General features: G+C 42.4%; 1 protein-coding gene across 3 annotated transcripts in view; it reads left to right on the top strand.

The window, feature by feature from the left end:
- Nucleotides 1-20156, top strand: part of Dnah9 (dynein axonemal heavy chain 9) — a 335545-nt gene that overhangs the window by 72946 nt on the left and 242443 nt on the right. For 2 of the 3 annotated variants that reach the window (XM_031353935.1, XM_031353934.1), the window contains exons 1-3: nucleotides 13640-14483; nucleotides 17862-17992; nucleotides 18635-18761. In XM_031353935.1, the coding sequence (XP_031209795.1) occupies nucleotides 13671-14483; nucleotides 17862-17992; nucleotides 18635-18761 (1071 nt within the window). In that variant the 5' untranslated portion in view covers nucleotides 13640-13670. Of the gene's footprint in view, nucleotides 1-2158; nucleotides 2382-3447; nucleotides 3615-13612; nucleotides 14484-17861; nucleotides 17993-18634; nucleotides 18762-20156 lie in introns of those variants that run through there. The other variant, XM_031353939.1, reaches the window with a different exon arrangement.

The raw sequence follows: 20156 nt of genomic DNA, 5'->3' as shown, positions 1-20156 counted from the left end.
CCCAAAGAGGTCATGACCCACAATTTGAGAAATGCTGACTTAAGGGCTTTTTTGGTTTAAAATTTTGAGAAGGGGTCCAGAGTATCATTGTGGAGAGGCTGTGGTGGTTGTAAGGCCGCCAGGAAGTAGAGCAGGTTAGGTGAATGCTGGTGTTCAGCTAGCCCTTTATATTCAGTCTAGAACCCCAGTGTGTGCAATGGTGCTACCTACTTTTAAGGTGAACCTTGATACTTCAGTGATGCAATCTAGAAACTTTCTCATGGATATGCCCAGAGGCTTGTCTTTCTAGTGACACTAGATCATACCAAACTGGCAGTTGATACCAACCATCACAATCTGACTGATCCCTACTTTAGGTGTCTGTGGTTGGCTAAATATTCAAGACATTTTCCTTTCTCATTTCCCATAATATAACTCAGCTTTACCTAGTTTTCCCTCCCATATGTAAATGGTGTTATCATTTGACTCACAGGTAGAAGCTCCTCAGAATTTTTCTCACTCCCTTATATATCTCATCCAACCCACTGACTGTTCTTGTACTCTGTGTGCAGAATTATCCCAAATCTGATCACTTTTTTTATGTACTACCCAGGTCAAGAGCAACACTGTCTCTCAGATGGACAACCTCCCCCACATACTCCCCTTCACTTCCATTCTTGTCTCCCTACCACCAGGACCACCATCCCCAGCAGCAGACCTCCAGCCTATTGTCTAGCTGCAGAGCTGTCTACAGGCATGGATGAAACCATGTATTGTCTTCAGAATTCTTTCATTTAGAATAGGATCTTAGCTCACTCAGGTCTGTAAGGGCCCTGATAAGCACATTTTTACTCTTCCATGGTTTGTTTTCTTCTTATGCCTCTGCCACCTTGACTTTGCCTTCCTCAGTCACACAAAATTTAACCAACCTCTACAGCCTTTGCACTTTCTTCTCGCCACTGGGGTTCCCACCTCCCTGTCTTTCTCTGGCTCACTGAATTACTCATTCATTTCTCTGCTCAATATACCCCTCATAGAAAGGCCTTTGCTGATTCCCTGCCCCCATCACATCAAGTCTTGGTTTGAGTCTTCATCTCTCCATCATAATTTTCTTCAATTCCATTAATCTCTGTGTGAAGCTGTACAATGCATATTATTCATTTGCTTCCTACTTCCTTGACTTTCTTTTATACAAGCTTCAGAAGTGCAGGTACTTTGCTCATCTTCTCTGTCACTCTACACTCAAGCCCTGGGAACTTGGTAGGGCTCCTAATGGATGCTTGCTGAATTGCAGAATGTTTCTCACTTAACTCTCATAACAGCTAGTGAGACAGGATGAGCCTTCTAATGTTCTAGGTAAGGAAACTAAGGGCCTGAGAAGTTAAGTGTCTTGGCCATAGTGACAAATCTAATAACTAACTCTCTCTTTCTCTCTCTCTCTCTCTCTCTCTCTCTCTCTCTCTCTCTCTCTCTCTCTGTGTGTGTGTGTGTGTGTGTGTGTGTGTGTGTGTGTGTGTGTGTGTGAAAAACAGAGAGACAAAGAAGAGATCCTTTGGAGGCAAGAACATATATTTTGTATTTGCTTGTGTTTTGTTTTCTTTTGAGACATGTTCTCTTTGAGTCGACCTTCCTGTCCTGGCCCAAAACTCCCAGAGACCCATCTGCCTCAGACTCTCAACTGCTAGCATTAAAGGTGTGCACAACTATGCCCAACCCTCATATTTGCCTTTAAAAAATGATTTAAAATTATTTCAGACTTAACATAAGTTAAACAGCTTGAAGAATTTCTGTTTATGCTTACTTTCCCAAATGAAACCATCTTGTCTAGCCACAGTGCATGATCAAACACTGTGAGTTACCACTGATGAAGAAGTAGTAACTAATCCATAGAGTTATCATGACAACATTAACTTGCCCCACTTACATACATTTTTCTGGTCCAAGATCTTACCTAAGAGCACACATTCCATTCATACGTCACATATCCTGAGGGACTAGGTCTACCCTCATCATTCATAACCTGCATACTGTAAAGAAAGCCACATTAATCATAGGGCTAGCCCCTCCAAGTGCCAGATCCACGGAGGGCTTTCTCCAGAAACAGCTCCTGTGAGAGATGTCAGTAGCCTTCCTCTAGAGGAGCACAAAGAGATCAGCCCTGTGCTTTGTGCTCTTCCAGCCTGGCTGACCTTGACTCATTCATAACGAGCACCGAGAGTGGCTTGCTTATCAGGGTGGAGAAAGGAGATTTCCAAGGATTGGTTGAGATCATGGGACACCTTGTCACTCTTAAAGAACGACAGAGCAGCACTGATGACATGTTTGAGCCCCTGAAGCAAACAATTGAACTGCTGAAGTCTTATGAGCAAGAGCTGCCGGAAACTGTGTTTAAGCAACTGGAGGTCAGTGCATTTGATCATCCCTTACAAGCCAGAAGGAGAGTCTTATGATTTTACAGGGCAGGTAGGTGGGGTCAAAGTAAATGATGAATGGCTCTGTGATGGCTCCAGACACAAAGTCCATGCCTTAGGACCATAAATGATAATGCATAGGTAATATATGTAATAGATATATAGGTAATATAATGCATTTTGAGGAAATTGTTAATTACTGAAAATTGTAGATGCAGAACTCATGATGATATCAATTTACTCTAGACTTAAAGAAAACCCAACCCTTCTTGTTTTGAAACTGGATTTTTATAGTTAGCCCAGACTAGGGTTTATTTCATCTACAACTCTTATGTCACACTGCATCACTGATGAAAGCCAGGGCAGGGACCTGAAGCAGAAGTTGAAATAGATACCATGGAAGAGAGCTTCTTATTGGTTGTTGCCTGGCTACTCAGCCTGCTTTTCTTGTCCCATACATTGTATATCATTTCCACAACCCACGGGGGGTGGGCTATCCCATATCAATAATTAATCAAGAAATACCTCACAGACTTGCCTACATGCCAATCTGATGGGGGCCTTTCTCAGTTGAGTTTTCCTCTTCACATATGAGGCTGGCTTGTACCAAGTTGACAAATAAACCATCTAACTAGGATAACATCCCTGCTCTGCCCTATTCTCTGACAAAAAGTTGAACGAAGCATTTGATCTGGAGGAAACAATCAGATCTTAGTGATGCTAAGATGGTCTGAGGAAAACAAACAACAAACCAACAACTGAAGAAAATAACCAAACACCTTTAAGGACTATAGGAAAGGGCAAGGGTTACTAGGTCAGAGGTTGAAGGGGAATAGGTGTAGTGCTGAATCCAAAGAGGATGAGTGTGAAGAGAGAAGACAACTGGAGAGGTAAGTGTGGTAAGAGTGGGGTGACAATGCAGAGTTAAACATGGGACCAGTACATCCCAATGAGCCCTACAGCAGGGGTGAAAGCAAGAGGGTGATGGCGTGGAGCCTCAGGTTGTAGGGGAGGGGAGAGCAGTATGGGTGTGAACATTCCCAGGTGTTCTTCACAGGAGCTTCCTGAGAAGTGGAAGAATGTGAAGAAGATGGCCATCAGTGTGAGGCAGCAGGTGGCCCCTCTGCAGGCAAATGAAGTGGCCCTACTGCGCCAGCGGTGCTCAGCATTTGATGCCGAGCAGCAGCAATTCCAGGAGAGGTTCCGCAAAGAAGCCCCCTTCAGGTATGGGCTAGGGTCATGATCTTCCTCTTGAGCTTATGCTTGGGCTCTTGCAGCAGAGAAAGGCTCATTAATAGTCCTCCCTTTTCTGTGTAGGTGCAGTACTGAAGTAGGTAGAGTCTTAGTCCCACTTGTGTGAAGGACTGGACAACTATCCTCCCATTAGATTTAGAAGATTTAGATGCTTCTTATGCCCCCTGGATAATGAGAGAATTGTAGAGACTCATTGGGAAGTTATAATAAAACGATTAGGCTTTTCTAAATTAGCATTCTGAATTCTCAGACTTTGGTTCTTTGGCTGGGCTAAAAAGGTGGTTACCAGAAAACATACAGGCACATATCACATGTAGCCCCCCCCCAACACATACACATTTTAAAAACTTGTTGCTAGAATGCTTAAATAATATTGGAAGGCATTTTAGTAATTTAAGATTTTGGCAAAGGTTAACATCTGAAGACATTTCTGTGCAATTGGTAATCCTATGGTACCTCTCTGTTGGTAATCACAGGTCTTGCATAAACAGCTTCTTCCTGAGAAGAGTTTTTGATAGCTGGTGGCTCATGGCTCCCTGCTGCCCTGACTCCTGGTCAGTGTGCCCCTGAAGCACTGGTCAGAACAGTGCCACTGAGGCAAACTCCTGGGATTAGGTCTATGGGGCATCATCTTCCCATGCACTGCTTATCCTCCAGGTCTTACCTTAGAGGTGAAGCAATGTCTGAATAGCTAGGGACCTCTCTCCCCTTCCACCCCTTCACTGTGGTCTGTTTCCCAGGGCTGAGTTCTTGTGGTTTTAGACTTAGAAATCTCCCATATGGAGGAAGCACATAGAAGGACTGAGAGATTTCTCCAGGTCTGCTACCCGTGTCTGTATCACATCAGGCTGTTTGATACTGTTTGTGCTCCAGATGAGAATAGCAGTCACCTTATAGGTTGTTACTGAAATTAACAAGATGATTGTTGAAAGTGTTGACTGCTAGGCTCGGTGGGTTGTTGTCCAGCTACCCTGGTGGGCTACTGTTTACATTTTAACCCTGAAAGTCTCATGTCTTGCCCTAATCTTTTAAAAAATCTATTTTAGTTGACAGGTAATAACTGTATAACTTCTGAGACATGGTATAATGCTTTTGCCCATTTATACTTTATATAAAGTTCAGTTTGGAATATTGAGGATATCCCTCACCTCAAACATTGTTTATTTCTTTGTGATGAAAAAATTAGACATTCTCTCTTCCAGCTGCTTTGATTCATATCTTACCATCACATACAATCATGCCTATAACCAGCCTTGTGGATAAAGAACACCCACAGGCTTCTCTTCTAGTCTAACTTTGTACCCCTTTACCCTCACTCTCAGTAAGGACCTGCTTTCACTGCTCAACCATCTAATGTTTGTTAAGCAGCTGCCACCTTCTAAAGCCACCACTGGATCTACAAAACACAAGATGCTGTGACTAAGAGGCAGGCAAAAATAGGACTCTAAACTGCATACAATATGAACATATAAAGCTTGTGGCTCTATAGCTGGCTGCACCTACAATCACCATGCAGAGTTTTGAAAGCATGTGGTGCCCAGCCTGTCCTGAAGACCCACTAACTTAGACCCTTAAGGGCAAGACCTGGGCATCAGCATCAAGTAAGGGTTCTCTAATAATTCCTGTGTAGCCAAGTTTGAGAATCACTACCCTGAAGGGTGGTAACTAGTTTTCTTTGAAGCAAACATGCAGGGACCTAGAATTTCAAATGACTCTACACCTTAACAGTTACTTTAGGAGGTCATACTTTTATTCCAAAAATATATTTGTTGCTAAGAGTGTTTGTGGAACACATCAGGGGGCCATTACTTCACAGTTCAAGGCATATCTTTTGGGTCCTCCTTTGCATGTACAGTGAAAGTTCTAAATTGAACTTAGATGCAGGAAGGCAACACAAATGAGATGGAGGGGGCAATTTACAAGAGGTCAGTGTTCATCACAATCCTGTCAATGGCAGCCATATACACAAGCCTTTATGTCTACTGTCTACTTAAAACCATTCAAATGAATCCATAGATCCTCACAGAAATATCTCCCCACAGTGACTGTTTGACAGGAACCAATTATGGTGTCCTTTTGTGGGTTCTTCAGAATGGTGCTAGTCATCGCTCATGCGAAGGTAGCACGTGCGTATTGTTCAGCTACGGGACTATTTTCTTTTCCTTCTGTCTGTGATTTTCTTTTCCTTCTTAACACTCCTTCCTGGTGCCTGCCATGATGGTGTCACTCTTAGCTGGCTTTCTAAATCCACATCTGTTAATTTCACATGCAGATGAATCTTTGGAGGAGAATGCTTCTGAAAGAACTCTCTCGCAACAGTCTGAGAAACCAAATGCTTCTGAAATTTTGATGGATTTCTCTTCCAGAATTGTGGGGCTCTTGCTAAAGGGAAGCTTAGTAGGCATCAACTCCTGTGTTGTTTTGTTTTGTTTCTTACTTCTGTGTGTGTGTGTGTGTGTGTGTGTGTGTGTAAAGTGTGTAGCCAAGTGTGTTCCTGTTCCTATATGTCTTGATTCTTTATAGATCTCCAGAGCCTGCTGCATTCTCTGAAAATACAAGTTTCTGTCCCTGCAGCAAGCTATGTTCTGCTTCTCATGTTCTTGTCTTTGAGAAGAAGAAGAAAATGAGTGTCTCATTAGGCCCTTGCCATCTGACAGGTGCTGTTCAAAGTTAGGCTTCTGAAATTTAGATTCCCACTTCGTGCCCAAGTCAAATGTTCCTCATTCCTTTAGTTCTTCTAAGACAGCTCAGCATATTTCCTAGCTAAGTTACCACTCTTCACAGTAATTGACTAAACTGTCATATTCAAATTCAAGGACCTCTACTGCCTTTTCAATCTCTGACAAATTGTACTAAAACCAATGTTCCCTGCTTCTGTCAATCCCTTGATTAGGGTTTGACCTTGAGCACAGGTTTCCTAATCTTAAAGAGCAGTGCCACAGTAAGTACTCTTTCTATCTTTCCAAGGCCAAGGTAACACAAGGATTTTCATAGCCTAGAAAGTCTATCCTACGAGTGCCAACTCACAGAGAGACTGGTAGAGATTTCAACTGGCCTCCAGATTCTGTGAACAGCTGGCAAAGCCGACCTGAGGATGCCCTCCATTAGAAGCTGTGTACAACAGCAACAAGAAAGAACAGGTTTTCCTAATGGCCTGACACAGGAGCATGAGGGAAAAAGAGGCCATGGATTCTGCTGGCAATGTACCTGTTGTCATTTCCAACACTAGAGAAAAGAGCCATATAGGTCATTACATTAGTACCAGAGACATAGCAAAATACTAGTATGAAGATATATTATTGGTTCAGCTTGTCTGACTTACCAGTTAACCTGACTTAATTGTATGATTTAGGCTTCCATAAAGTAGATGAGACTTGGCCTCAACAATGGAGTCAGCTAAGAATTATAAAGGCACTAGAATTTTTGAGAAATATACATCTCTGATATCAACAAATTATAGCCTCAGGGATAATTTTGAAAACAAGAAATGAGACATGTTCTTGGTACCATCTTTAATGGAAACTGCCCACACATCCTGGGTGTTTATTGATTCAATGGCAAGTAAACTCCACTTGGGGTTAATAATCAAGACAGATAGTAATGGTGTTCTAGAGGAAGTCATGGACAAAAAGGCACAATGGCTGAAAGTATAAGGCTCAGAGTGAGCACAGCTGAGAGGCAGGAGTGGGACATGAAGGTAGACAAAGAAGTCCAAATGACCCAGTCTGACAACACAGCCTTTGAGATGTACAGTGAGCTTTGCTGTGATAATATTTGACGTACCTAACTTACCAAACGCCACAGCTAACAGCACAGTAGGACACAAAAGGTCAGTTGTGTCCCTCATGATTACATGCCTGGTTTCCTCATACCTACTCTCCAGCATCGTGACAGAAACTGAACTACAAGCCAATTTCTAGCCCAAAAGGAAAATAAAATCCACATTCCAAATTACAGTGTTAATAAATTAGTACTGCCTCTTTACCACTGTAGAGTAAAAGACACACATTAAAGCATCAGATACTAGAAATTTGTCTGTAATATAACTCCCACTTTCATGTGGAGCAGGGCAAACTGAAGACCAGGTCTTAACTGAGACATTATAACAGCCATGAATCAAAGTGCTAAGGACTGACCTGGAGTAATGTCCAAAACTGGATTTGAGAAACAGGAGAGAGAATCAACAGGAACTAGGGGAAGAGTATGGGATGCTTCATCTTTCAGATTGGACAAATGGGTAGACATTTGTCCTGAGATGAGCCAGCACATAGTGTGCAGGCCTAGGGGTCACAGTTCAGAGTGTGCACCTTCCGTTTTGCGTGCCCGGTAGAGTATTGGGCCATACACATCGTTCTTCATCCTGCATACAGATGCTATGCTAAAGTCAGCATTGACTGGTTGTGGCTAACTTTCCAAGAGTCAGAACACATCCTTCCTGCTCTCTCTCACTCTCTCTCTCTAGTGACTCATATTTGAGCAACAGATTTCCAATACTTGATTGTACTTTTATTTATGCAGAAGTTTCTCCTTCAGTTTAAGATACTCGTTGAATCTTTATTTCAGTTTCAAAGACCCACTCTGCCCTTCCTCCCTCTGAATTTATTGTTCTTAAACTCATTTCTTTCCCTGGGTGGAAAAATACTTCATTGTTAGCCCATGAGTGAGGTTTATGAATATTTTGACAAGTTGTTATAAAGGAGTGTCTTTTGAGATAGAGCCTCATTATATAGTACAGGTTAGACCTCACGATCTTCCTGCCTCAGCCTCCTGAGTAGTGGGATTATGGGCATGTGCTACCATGCCTAATTTATTCTAAATGCTTGCTATTGCTACCTGGTCTCATATTCAGAGATTCCCTCCAAGCTTACTCAAAAGTGATTTTCGTGCATGATCAGATATAGGAAAAGGTCTTCGGCAAATTTAAATAACAAGCAAAATTATGCCAAAAACACAGTTAAGAAACCATTGACAGTTTCCGGTTGTTTCTGTGGTGAGGAAAGAAAATAGCACATAATATGATCTTCTGTGTCCTTCAGTTATTTACCCCCTAACTCACACCTTGTCTAGTAACTTCTTCCTCTATTGTGCACCATAATAAATTAATTGGGGTGTAGGTTTTTTTCATTTGTCTGAATTTCATGAATCTTGTTCTCACACCAAATAGTCAATTTCACATTCTAAGTTTACGGTAGACTCCAGAGAAAGTAGAGTCGACACACACCAATAGTTCATCTCTGAAAGGAAAAGAAAGCAGAAGAATTCTTTGTCCCCTGGTGATCATTCTTGCTGAAACACTTGTCACAAAGACAATTCTATTTCTCCCATTTAGTCCCCTTTCTACTGCTTGTTGTAGAGAAGTCAGAGGAAAACCCAGAGAGGATACTGTTTCCACTCTGAAAACCACCCCAAAGTTCTATGCTAAAGGCTAGCCCTGACCTGTACATGGGGTTCAGCCACACACCTTGGTGGCCACAGCCCACAGCCAAAACTGATTCAGAAGGAGCAGGTGGGCAACAGGCTAACCATGAGTCCCAGCTAATCTGGCACTAATGTAATGGTGTGTGTGTGTGTGTGTGTGTGTGTGTGTGTGTGTGTGTGTATTACCGTGCTGCACAGAAATAAGGAGTAAAGAGTAAGCAGCTCAGGTCAATGACTTTAATTAGGATGTCTTTCCATCATTATGGCAGATATTTCTAGAGATAACTGAAAGAAGGAACAGTTCGTGAATGTGAGTTCCCATGTCATCCTCTTCCCCATTTCACCCTCTGTGCCCTGTCAGTAAACACTCATATGTAGTAGATAGAAGGAAATAGCCAGCTCTCTAGTCTCTTGTATGCATTCATCATTCCCCTGAGGAGCCTCTGAGGCCATGTCCAGAGTGTGGAAGAGTGTATTAATTCTCTATTAAGTCATAGACCCCAAATATCTACCTTCATAAACACAGAGAACAGAGCCTAAGCTTAGGGGTGGAGAGGAAAGGTAAAAGGAGATGAGAAAAAAAATAACAGAGTCCTTTTGAAACTCGGGTCATCCATGCCCCTGACTACATGTCTGCTCTGTGTGCTCCTTTACACATGAGGCTTTTCTGTTGAGGAAGGACTACACTGTGAAGCCTGCCTTGTGGGGTGGAAGTGCAAACTGTTGATACTCAAGGATAAGAAGCCATCTCCAAGTAGGTGTGTGCTTTCAGCATTTGACAGAAAGGGACAAAAAAAAAATGAAGTAAGGAGATAAAACTAGGCATTAAGCTTAAGGAAGTCAAGTATAGAATTAAAGGCTGCCGGGAGGCACCAGGCCAGAGAATGTGACTGTTTACAGATGGGAGAGATTGGAGGTAGGACTTGGGAAAACAAGGAACCTAGATTGAGGCAGTGAAGAAAAAGGACAAATTATTTAGAGCTTTGAACTCAGTTTTACTGTTAATAACAGTGGTTCCTATTAAGTTCAAAGACCACTGCTGATAGTGGTGCTGGTGCTGGTGCTGATACAGGCTATAGATAGGAGCTTCTCTGTGGACATGAAATTGACTTAGCACATTAAAATCACTTGAGAAAGATTGAACACTGCTGTTTCCTGGACCCCGAGATGAGTCTGACCCTATTAGATTTATGTCAGCTTGGCAAAGCTATAGTCATCTGAGAGGAGTAAACCTCAACTGAGAAAATGTCTCTATAAGATCTGGCTGTAGGCAAATCTATAGAGCACTTTCTTAACTAGTGATTGATGGGGGAGGGACCAGCTCACTGTGGGCGGTACCATCCCCAGGCTACTGCACCTGGGTTATATAAGAAAGCAAGCTGAACAAGCCATAGTGAGTAAATCAGTAAGCAGCAGTCCTCCATGGTTTCTATGTCACTTCTGCCTCTAGGTTCCAACCTTGTTTGAATTTTTGTCTGGCTTACTTGAGTGGTAGATGACAATGTGGAAGTGTAAGCCAAATAAATCCTTTCCTCTACTTTTGGCCATGGTGTTTCATCATAGCAATAGTAACCTAACTAGGACAGATATTAGTACCAGGATAGTGGAGTATTACTGTGACAGGCCTGACCATGTTATTTTTAAGGGGATTGTGGGAGGACTTTAGAACTTTGGGCTAGAAAAGCCATTGAGTATCAGCTACTCTGTTAAAACCTGGAAGATAAAGAGCAGTGGAGTCAGTGGAGGCCTGGCTTGTGATGCTTCAGAGGGAAGCAAAGACTCTCCTGGGCATTTTGTGTGAAGAACCTGTGGTGTCTGGTTAGCTGGAGCTGAAGAATCAGCTGTGGTTGACAAGAGAGAAGAAGCACTGAAGTGAAACTTTTATTTTGCTGGAACAATGGATGCTGGTCCTCGGGGGTTGAGGAATCAGATACTATTGACAAGAGACTGTCATCGCTGGGGTAAAATCTTCTGGGAAGTGTTTCCACCAGGTCAGCACACTGAAGCTGTGTTCCAGAGGCAGCCAAGGTTACACCTCATGCTGGCAGCTGAACTTGGTAGTGTAAAATTCACCCAGGTGGTGCTGATGTTGAAGGCATGAAGGTTGGATTGAGAGTATGCTGTGGTTATTCCCTCTTGAAGTAAGAAAGTATTTAATTTATTTTCAGTTTTACAGGAGCCCACAGTTAAGAGATCTTGAACTTTAAAAATAGTTTTAGAGTTTTACAGAGCCTTTGCATTTTAAAAAAAGACTAGATACTTTTAAAGAGGCAACTATTTATTTCCATCCCAGACACTGCTTCCCCCTCCTTCTTCTATGAGAAGATGGATCCCCTCCGTGGGTATCTCCCCACCCTAGAGCATCAAGTCTTTGCCATATTAGGTTCATACTCTCCCACTGAGGCCAGACAAGGTGGCCATGGAGACTGAGCTGCACATCTGCTACATATGTGCCGGCAGCCTTGGTCCAGCCCATGTATTCTCTTTGGTTGGTGGCTCACAGTCTCTGAGAGCTTCTAAGGGTTCAGGTTAGTTGACTCTGTTGGTCTTCCTGTGGGGTTCTTATCCCCTTCAGGACCTTCAATCCTTCTTACAACTCTTTCATAAGATGGCTGTGTGTCTCTGTATTCTGTCTCAGTCAGCTGCTGGTAGGGCCTCTCAGAGGACAGTTATGCTAGGCTCCTGTCTGCAAGCCTAACAGAGTATCATCAATAATGTCAGGGATTAGTAATTACTCATGCGATAGGTTTCAAGTTGGGCCAGTTATTGTTTGGCCATTGCTTCAGTCATTGTTCCATCTTCACCCTTGCATTTCTTTTAGACAAGACAAATTTGGTATGAAAGGTTTTGTGGGTGGGTTGGTGTTCTTATCCTTCCACTGGAGGCCCTGCTTGGCTATAAGAAATGGCCTCTTCAGGTTCCATGTCCCCACTGTTTGGGATCTTGGCTTAAGTCACCTGCATTAACTCCTGGGAGCCTCCCCAACCCCAGGTCTCTGGGACTTCCTTGAAAAGTCCAATGGAATACTATTCAGCTATTAAAAGCAAATCATAGAAATTTTCAGGCAAATGGATGTAACTGGAAAATATTATCTTGAGTGAGGTAACCCAGACCCCAAAAGACATGTGTGGTATGTACTCACTGATAAGTAGATATTAGCCACTAAGTACACAATACCTATGATAAACCTCACAGACCCAAAAAAGTTAAACAAGAAGAAAGACCTAAGTGAGGATGCTTGAATCACACTTCCAAGAGAAAACAAAATAGTCATGAGGTAGAGGGAGGGAGGGAACTGGAGGGGGGAGGGAAAGAGGAGGGCATGGATCAGGGGCAGGATCAGGTATGGGGAGAGAGGAAAGAGGCTTAGAGGGCCAGGAAAATGAATGGAACTCTGTAGCTGCTGGGGTGGGATGGGGATCTCAAAGAGGTAACTTTTAAAGTTTGAGTTTGTAACAATGTGAGACTTTTTAATTTTGTAAAATGTTTTATATTGTGATCTCTTTTTGTGTGATCTTGGGATAAACAACAAATGAAGGGTTGTGGCTTAACAGTGATGTGTTTGTATTTCAAGTTGACAATGGTTCAGTTATGCTGTGATTTATGTTGATTTCATACAAGCTATCATCATCAGAGAAGAGGGAATCTCAGTTGAGAAAAATATTCCTGTAAGATGTAGGCAAGCCTGTAGAGCATTTTCTTAATTAGTGATTGATGGGTGAGGGACCAGCACATTGTGGGTGATTTTACCCTGGGTTGTTGCTCCTGGGTTCTATAAGAAAGCAGGTTGAATAAACCAGGAGGACCAAGCCAATAAGCAGCCCCTTTTCATGGCTTCTGTATCAGCTCCTGCCTCCAGGTTCCAATCCTACTTCATTTCCTGTCCTGGCTTCCTTCAGTGATGGACTGTGATCTGAAAGTATAATCTAAATAAACTCATTCCTCCTCAACTTGCTTTTGGTCATAGTGTTTCATTAGAACATTAGTAACCCTAGCTAGGACACTGATTTAAGTAATCTGGGAGATGTTTGTGTGTAGGAATCTTGCAGCTTCCAGAAAATCCTAACACTCAGGCAAGGCTGAGAGCATTGACCCTGCAGGAGACAAAGGCAGAACAATCTAATGTGGGCCTGGATAAGATCCCTGAGGTTAAGTTTGAAAAGTACAAGACAACAGGTCTATTTTTATCTTCTTGGATTTGGTGAAAGGTCTAAGCAGGACATTGTTCTTTTATGATTGTTGTGCTTGGCTTTTGAGGCAGGTTTTTACTGTAAAGCCCACACTGACCCCAACCTCAAGATCTTCCTGCCTCAGTCTTTGAAATGTAAGGATTAGAGGCATGTGCCACCCCTCCCTGCATCTTCTCTGATGTTCTTGATTAGCTCTTCCTCTAGTGATCACCCCACCCTATTCAGCCCAGGATGAGAATCCATGTTAGGAGCCTGTCCTCTGCCGTGAGCACTAAACATTTCAGCAGATGTTACCTTAGTGATTCTAGAAGTTGAGCCCTGTGTGCTGTGCTTACCAAGGCAATATGTTGTGCTTTCTAGGTTTGATAGTATCAATCCACATCAAATACTAGATGTCTGGCACGTGGAGATCCAGCACATGGAGTCCACCATGGCAACCATCTCTAAGTCCGCTGATTTGTTTGAAGTCAATGTTCCTGACTACAAACAGCTGAGGCAGTGCAGGAAGGAGGCCTGCCAGTTAAAGGAGCTCTGGGACACCATTGGGATGGTGACCTCCAGTATCCATGCCTGGGAGGCCACCAGCTGGAGGAATATCAGTGTGGAAGCCATGGACTCAGAGTGCAAGCAGTTCACCCGGCACATCCGCAACCTAGATAAGGAGTTCAGAGCCTGGGATGCATTCACGGGCCTAGAAAGCACGGTATTGAACACCCTGACCTCCCTGAGAGCCGTGGCTGAGCTGCAGAATCCTGCCATCCGGGAACGGCACTGGAGGCAGCTGATGCAGGCCACTGGGGTGAATTTCACCATGAATCAGGATACCACCCTATCTCAACTCCTGCAGCTTCAACTCCATCACTTCGAGGATGAGGTCCGGGGTATTGTGGACAGAGCTGTCAAAGAGATGAGTATGGAGAAGATCTTAAAGGAATTGCAGACTACCTGGGCCAGCATGGAATTCCAGTATGAGTCCCACATACGAACCCACATACCTTTGCTGCAGTCAGATGAGGACCTTATTGAAGTCCTGGAGGACAATCAAGTGCAACTTCAGAACCTGATGATGTCCAAGTACGTTGCTTTCTTCCTGGAAGAAGTGTCAAGCTGGCAGAAGAAGCTGTCCACAGCTGACTCAGTCATCTCTATCTGGTTTGAGGTGCAGCGCACCTGGTCTCACCTGGAGAGCATATTCATTGGCTCTGAAGATATCCGGGCTCAGCTCCCCCAGGTAATACTCAGGAAATCCTATGCTACCTAGTCTCTGGTCCAAGTCATAGGAAGACCATCCCTTCCTGATGAATGTTGGGGTTTCTTTCTCTGTATCTCATGGTACCTCCTACAAACACTACCTGGCCCACCAATAAAAAATGGTAATATGTTTGCAACAAGTTGCTGTTACACAAGGAGATGAAAGAAATGAGTGGTTTAGTCTTCTCTCTCTCTCATGCTCAGGAGGAAAAAAGATAGAAGATATCAGCCGCCATGGCTTGGAATAGCTCTATATGGGCCAATACATAGGTTTTATAGGACAAGTACTCAAAGAAACTGAGTCTTGTTGCCAAGCAAGTTCAAGATCAGCTTCCCCAGGCAGTGCTGCAACCATGCAGCAAACCTTTAATTGGCACTACCATGCCAGATACTCTCTCTGCTAAAGACTAACAACAGATTTCCCTAAAATATGTGTGGTCATCATTACATTCCCTGTGTCTGCCCCCTCTCATTAGCCCTAATTAATGTGTCATTAACCACCTCTATCTCAGAGGACTCTAATTCCTTCTTTTTGGCCTTAGGTTTCTGTAACCATTCAGCACAGCCAGTTCTTTGCTGACAAATTAGTTTGATTCTAAATGTCACCAGTTGTCCAGGCCTTATTAAGAACTTAAAGCATATGCAGTTCTCTGTCACATCTAGTGACACATGCTAGTGCAATAAGGTGGCTTAAAGGTTGACATTCACAATGGAAACTAACAGGGAACCGTTCTGTAGGGTGCCTGTAATAAAGCCAATCCCAGACTTTATTTATCCTAAACATCCACAATGAAGAAGAATAGGCTTAATTAGAAAGGGCAAGGACATGGGTGCAGACTTTGTGAGAGAGTTTAAGAGGATTTTTGAGAACCTGTTATGAAAAACATTAAATAACTGGGTCTCTGGATAGTGCCACAGGTTTGTGCACGCAGCATGTAAACGCCTGCATCTCCCTCCTATTAAAAACATAACAGAAATAAATTCAGTTGCATTACACTCTAACTAGTAGCTATTTTCATCCATTATGTCTATTTCCCAACTTTTCTGCATGTATACACACAGTTTTTACATAATTGCTTCGGTAGTAATTACAGTGTTCAGATTGGCTCTTTTCATTTGAACATTTATGCCAGGTATTTTTCCATACACCTCTGTCACTTTGAAACTGTTTCATTCTCAGGCAAAGCAAAACACTTCATCGACAGGGGATTATAATGTACTTTACCCGTGTCCCTTGTCTTTTGATCTTCTTGGGCAATGGATGTGGCTTAGAGGTAAGGCAGTCACTTACCCTAACTTACTGAAGTAACCTACTTTAGCCCTAACTCTCCCACATTGTGCAAGTTACTGAAAGTCCTCATGCCTTGATTTCTCACATGTAAATTGGGACAGGCACTAGTGCCTATTCTGGAAAGTCTATTAAAACAATGCACATGATATATACAATTATGATTGCTGTTTGAAATATGATTATTGTTTGCAATAAAGCCATATGTTCTTACCAGATGCCACATTTAGGTCAAAATACTTTACATATATAAACACACATATATGTGTATATATAATGTATATATAATGTATATACATAATTATATACGTGTATATAATTATATATGTGTATATAATTATGTATATACATTATATACCTTATATATGTATACATATACATAATTTATGTGTATATAATTATGTGTATACATTATATATTTGTATATACAAATATATAATGCTTTATATACATATACTACATTATATATAAACATATATATTTCATATGCTGCCCACTTGACTTAGGAATACTTTACTGGTCAGTTAGAATGAGAGTGAAGAGTCCCTGAGCCTTTGTTAGGGGTCTGCAAGATCTATACTACGTTAGTGATCCTACATCCTGTTTGACCTCTGTTCTTCCCTGAGCATGCAAGGGCTCCTGTGATGTTCCATGGCCTGTCAAAGCAAAGTCAACCAGAGGCAGAAGGCCACATGGAAACACTGACGAGTTCCATTAAGTAGGCAGCACGGCCATTTGGAGGTTGAAAGGAAAGCAAAGGGATGCTATTTGTGTTTTCATTGTAGCATTTTGGGGTTATTCATATACATTTTATATTAAAAACATGGTATTATGCTAACGTGATAGATTTGTTACTGTTACATTTTAATTTTTACTTTGCAACCTCAGAGCAAACTCCCTGTTCGCTGGCTTTTTTCACCCTCCTCTGTCACAATAATCTCAGAGCTTTAGACACAGGCATTGTGATAAAGACATATCCACTGGACCCGGGCTCCACGCGCTGCTCCACATACTGCTTTTGATCAGTTGTGGTTTTCTATAATGGTCTGCATCTGTTGAAGAGAAAGGTTCCCTTGATTAGGGGTGAGCCCTATACTTATGAGCAGTATAAAGATATAAGAATTTAGAATGTAGTGATGGATTATATCCTTTTAGTAACGTGGTGGTTGTAGGTTCTCCTCTGTGATCCATGACTTTACCAGCCCCGAGTAATTTGGCCAGGTTCCTAGTACCAGGCATTATTTCCTTCTTTTTGAATGGGTCTTAAGTCCAATGAGGGAGCTGTTGGTTACTGCCAAGGTATAAGTGCCACTGCTATACCCTTAGGACTGTGGTGCTATGCTGGTTGCTATTGTGCTTCATGGGTATCATAGCTTGATAGGACGGTTGGTTTCTTCCCTCCCTTGAGAACTTATATGGTACTTTCTGGTGTCATCAAGGCTAGTCCTCAGGGAGGAAACTTTCAGGTCATTGAAGTGCCTTGTATCTGAAGTTCATGATGTCTCTAGCAATGGGGACTTACCTTCTACCTCTGACGGGGATAGGGAAATCTGGGGCATCAGCAATGGCTCTAATATTTTGGAAGTCTCTTGGACAAACCTGATCAATGCAAAAGAGGGCTTCTCATGCCTGCTATTGAGAATTTGTTAGTCTATGACTAATGAGTAGAGCATTGTCAGCCCATATGGGAAAATTTCATTTAAGCTCTATATGTATATTATATACGGACTTATGTTACTATAGGTATTTAGAAGAAGACAGTTAAAGTATGATTCCTACATATTGGTATTTTATATTGCTCCTTTTGTGTATACATTTCTTCCACCTTCCTAACATCACCTGTACTTGTTAAAATGAATTAAATAATTTAAATTTTTCTTTTAAAATACTTCAGCTTCTAGTACAGATTGGCAGATCACCTGAATAAATGAAAGAAAGGATACCAAGACGAACATGTCCAAATGCTGCTCTTCCTCACCTGAGTCTCTTCTCAGGATTGGACTGATTTCTGCTTCCAGATGACTGTAAGGGCCAAACTGAGGCATATTTTTCTGTATATTTTATTCGTAGGACTCTAAGAGATTTGAAGGCATTGACTCTGACTTCAGAGAGCTGGCGTATGATGCTCAGAAAACCCCAAATGTGGTGGAAGCCACAAATAAGTCAGGTCTCTATGAAAAGCTGGAGGATATTCAGAGCAGGTGGGTTCGCTCACTGCCCCTGCTGCAGGGAGGAAGCAAACTTTGCTTTTCTGTCTCTGACCTTTATTAACTGCCTGCCAATGAGAGCATGCTTGGCCCTTGCTTTGCCTACAGGTTTGGGTAATATAGGGTGTGGTATCACTGGGTGGGGGAGGGTTGATATATGTGTTAACAGATGTATCCATTTGCAAATATCCCTAGGTATTCTTAGTTCTGATGTTTGCATATATCTTACATATTGCAAATATAGTTGTCCTTCAGTTTCCACTCAGAATTGCTTCCAAGACAGCCTGCAGATATTTAGAAGTCTGGTCAAGTTCCTTATGCAAAATATAATTGTATATAACCTGTGCAACCCTCCCATGGGTTGTACCTTTCTCTGGCTTATTTATAATACCTAACTCAATAGAAATGCTTTGTAATGGTTGTATTCTATTGTTTAGGGATTAATGACCAAAATTGTTTGAGTGTGTTCAGAACAATGTGAGAAGATTTTACAAGTATTTTCGAACTGTAGGAGGTTGGACCCTCTGATGAAGAATCCCAGACACTGAGGGCTGACTTTATTTGAATTTAGGTAATGTGTGTGCAGCTTGGGGACAAGCATAGTAAACTGTGAGAACCTCTCCTCTGTGCCCTCAGGTTATGCCTGTGTGAGAAAGCCCTAGCAGAGTATCTAGACACCAAGAGGCTCGCCTTTCCTCGCTTTTACTTCCTGTCCTCCTCTGACCTGCTGGACATCCTTTCCAATGGCACAGCCCCACAACAGGTAAACTGGTAACAGCTTCAAGATCATCCGAATGGCTGGGACGTTCCCAGCAGGAGCCTCCTCTTCCATGTTACCTTGGGCATCTCTGCTCCCTTCAGCTTTCTATAAACACACACACAGACACACACACACACACATAAATACACAAACACACACACGAACACACATCACAGTCCACCCCTTCCCCCAGGAGCTAAAACAGAAGTTGAGTTGTAAAGGAGCATGAAGTTAAGCCTCCATCAGGAATGCCTTTGATCTGGCTCTGAAAAGACATCTAGTCAATTGTGGTCAACAGTGACAGCTATATAAAGAAGAATGATCTTCTGTCACTGGCAGGATGGCATGCCTGGAGCTGGAGAAGGTGATGAGAAATGAGATAAGTCAGTCACAGGAAGACAAATGCCACGTGAGGAGGCTGAAGTTGATCTCACTGAAGCAGAGGCAATGGCAGTGGTCACCAGAGGGATGGAGAGATGGCTAGTGAGTGATAGGCACTGGGTGTGCTGTGACTGGATAACTTCTAAAATTTTATAGCACAGCAAGATAACAATAGCATACAACAGTTTGCATATTTCAAAAAAAGCTATTAGAAGTTCAGTAATTCCAATATAAGAAAGAACCAGTGTTTGATATAACAGTCCTACCAACCACCCTGACTAGGCCATATTTGTTGCATGGATGTGTTGAAGTGTCACGCCAGACCCCATAAATCTGTACAATTATTATATACATATGTATCAATTACAAATAAGAAAAATGTTGCCTATAGCTCCCACGAGGCTTATAAGTTGAGTGATTTTATTGATTGGGCCTTAGGGTGGTTTAGTCAAAACAGCCTATGAGGAACCCCAAGTTTGGGGCTCTCTCCTTTAATTCTAGTCATTTGTTGGTCAGATAGCCTGTTATTTCTTTACAAGGTTTTGCCTGTGAAAAGTGAGGTTTGCTGAGTTACATGGTTTTTAGACTGATTGAATAACTAGATAAAACTCCCTTGGTGTTTGCATCAATAGACAGTGGACCTCCAACTTGAGGAAGTAGCAGAACCCTGTGGAAGGTCTGTTATGAGCACACCCTCTCATCCTCTCCCTAGAACTTCTGATTCCCTGGGTCCAGATGGGGCTGTAGGCTTTGTCTTTTGAAGGTTTTCCCGAGGGAACCCACACTTTTAGAGGCAATGCCATTGGCCATGCAGTTTGCATCTCCTGCTAAATGATGGGGTGCTCCCTCTATGCACAGCTGAGATGAGTTCATAGATCTTTAATTTTTGCCTCAGACTGAAGATGTGTAGCCAAAACACTCAACTGAGAAATTTCTTCCCTCCCTTCTGGGTGACATTGTCATTCATTTGAAGTTCAAAGGGGTTTATTTGTTTTTCCTTTTTTTTTTTTTTTTTTT

The sequence above is a fragment of the Mastomys coucha genome, unplaced genomic scaffold, assembly GCF_008632895.1.
Source record: "Mastomys coucha isolate ucsf_1 unplaced genomic scaffold, UCSF_Mcou_1 pScaffold5, whole genome shotgun sequence".
NCBI classification, from domain to species: Eukaryota; Metazoa; Chordata; class Mammalia; order Rodentia; family Muridae; genus Mastomys; species Mastomys coucha.
This window is presented reverse-complemented; position numbering and strand designations above follow the sequence as displayed.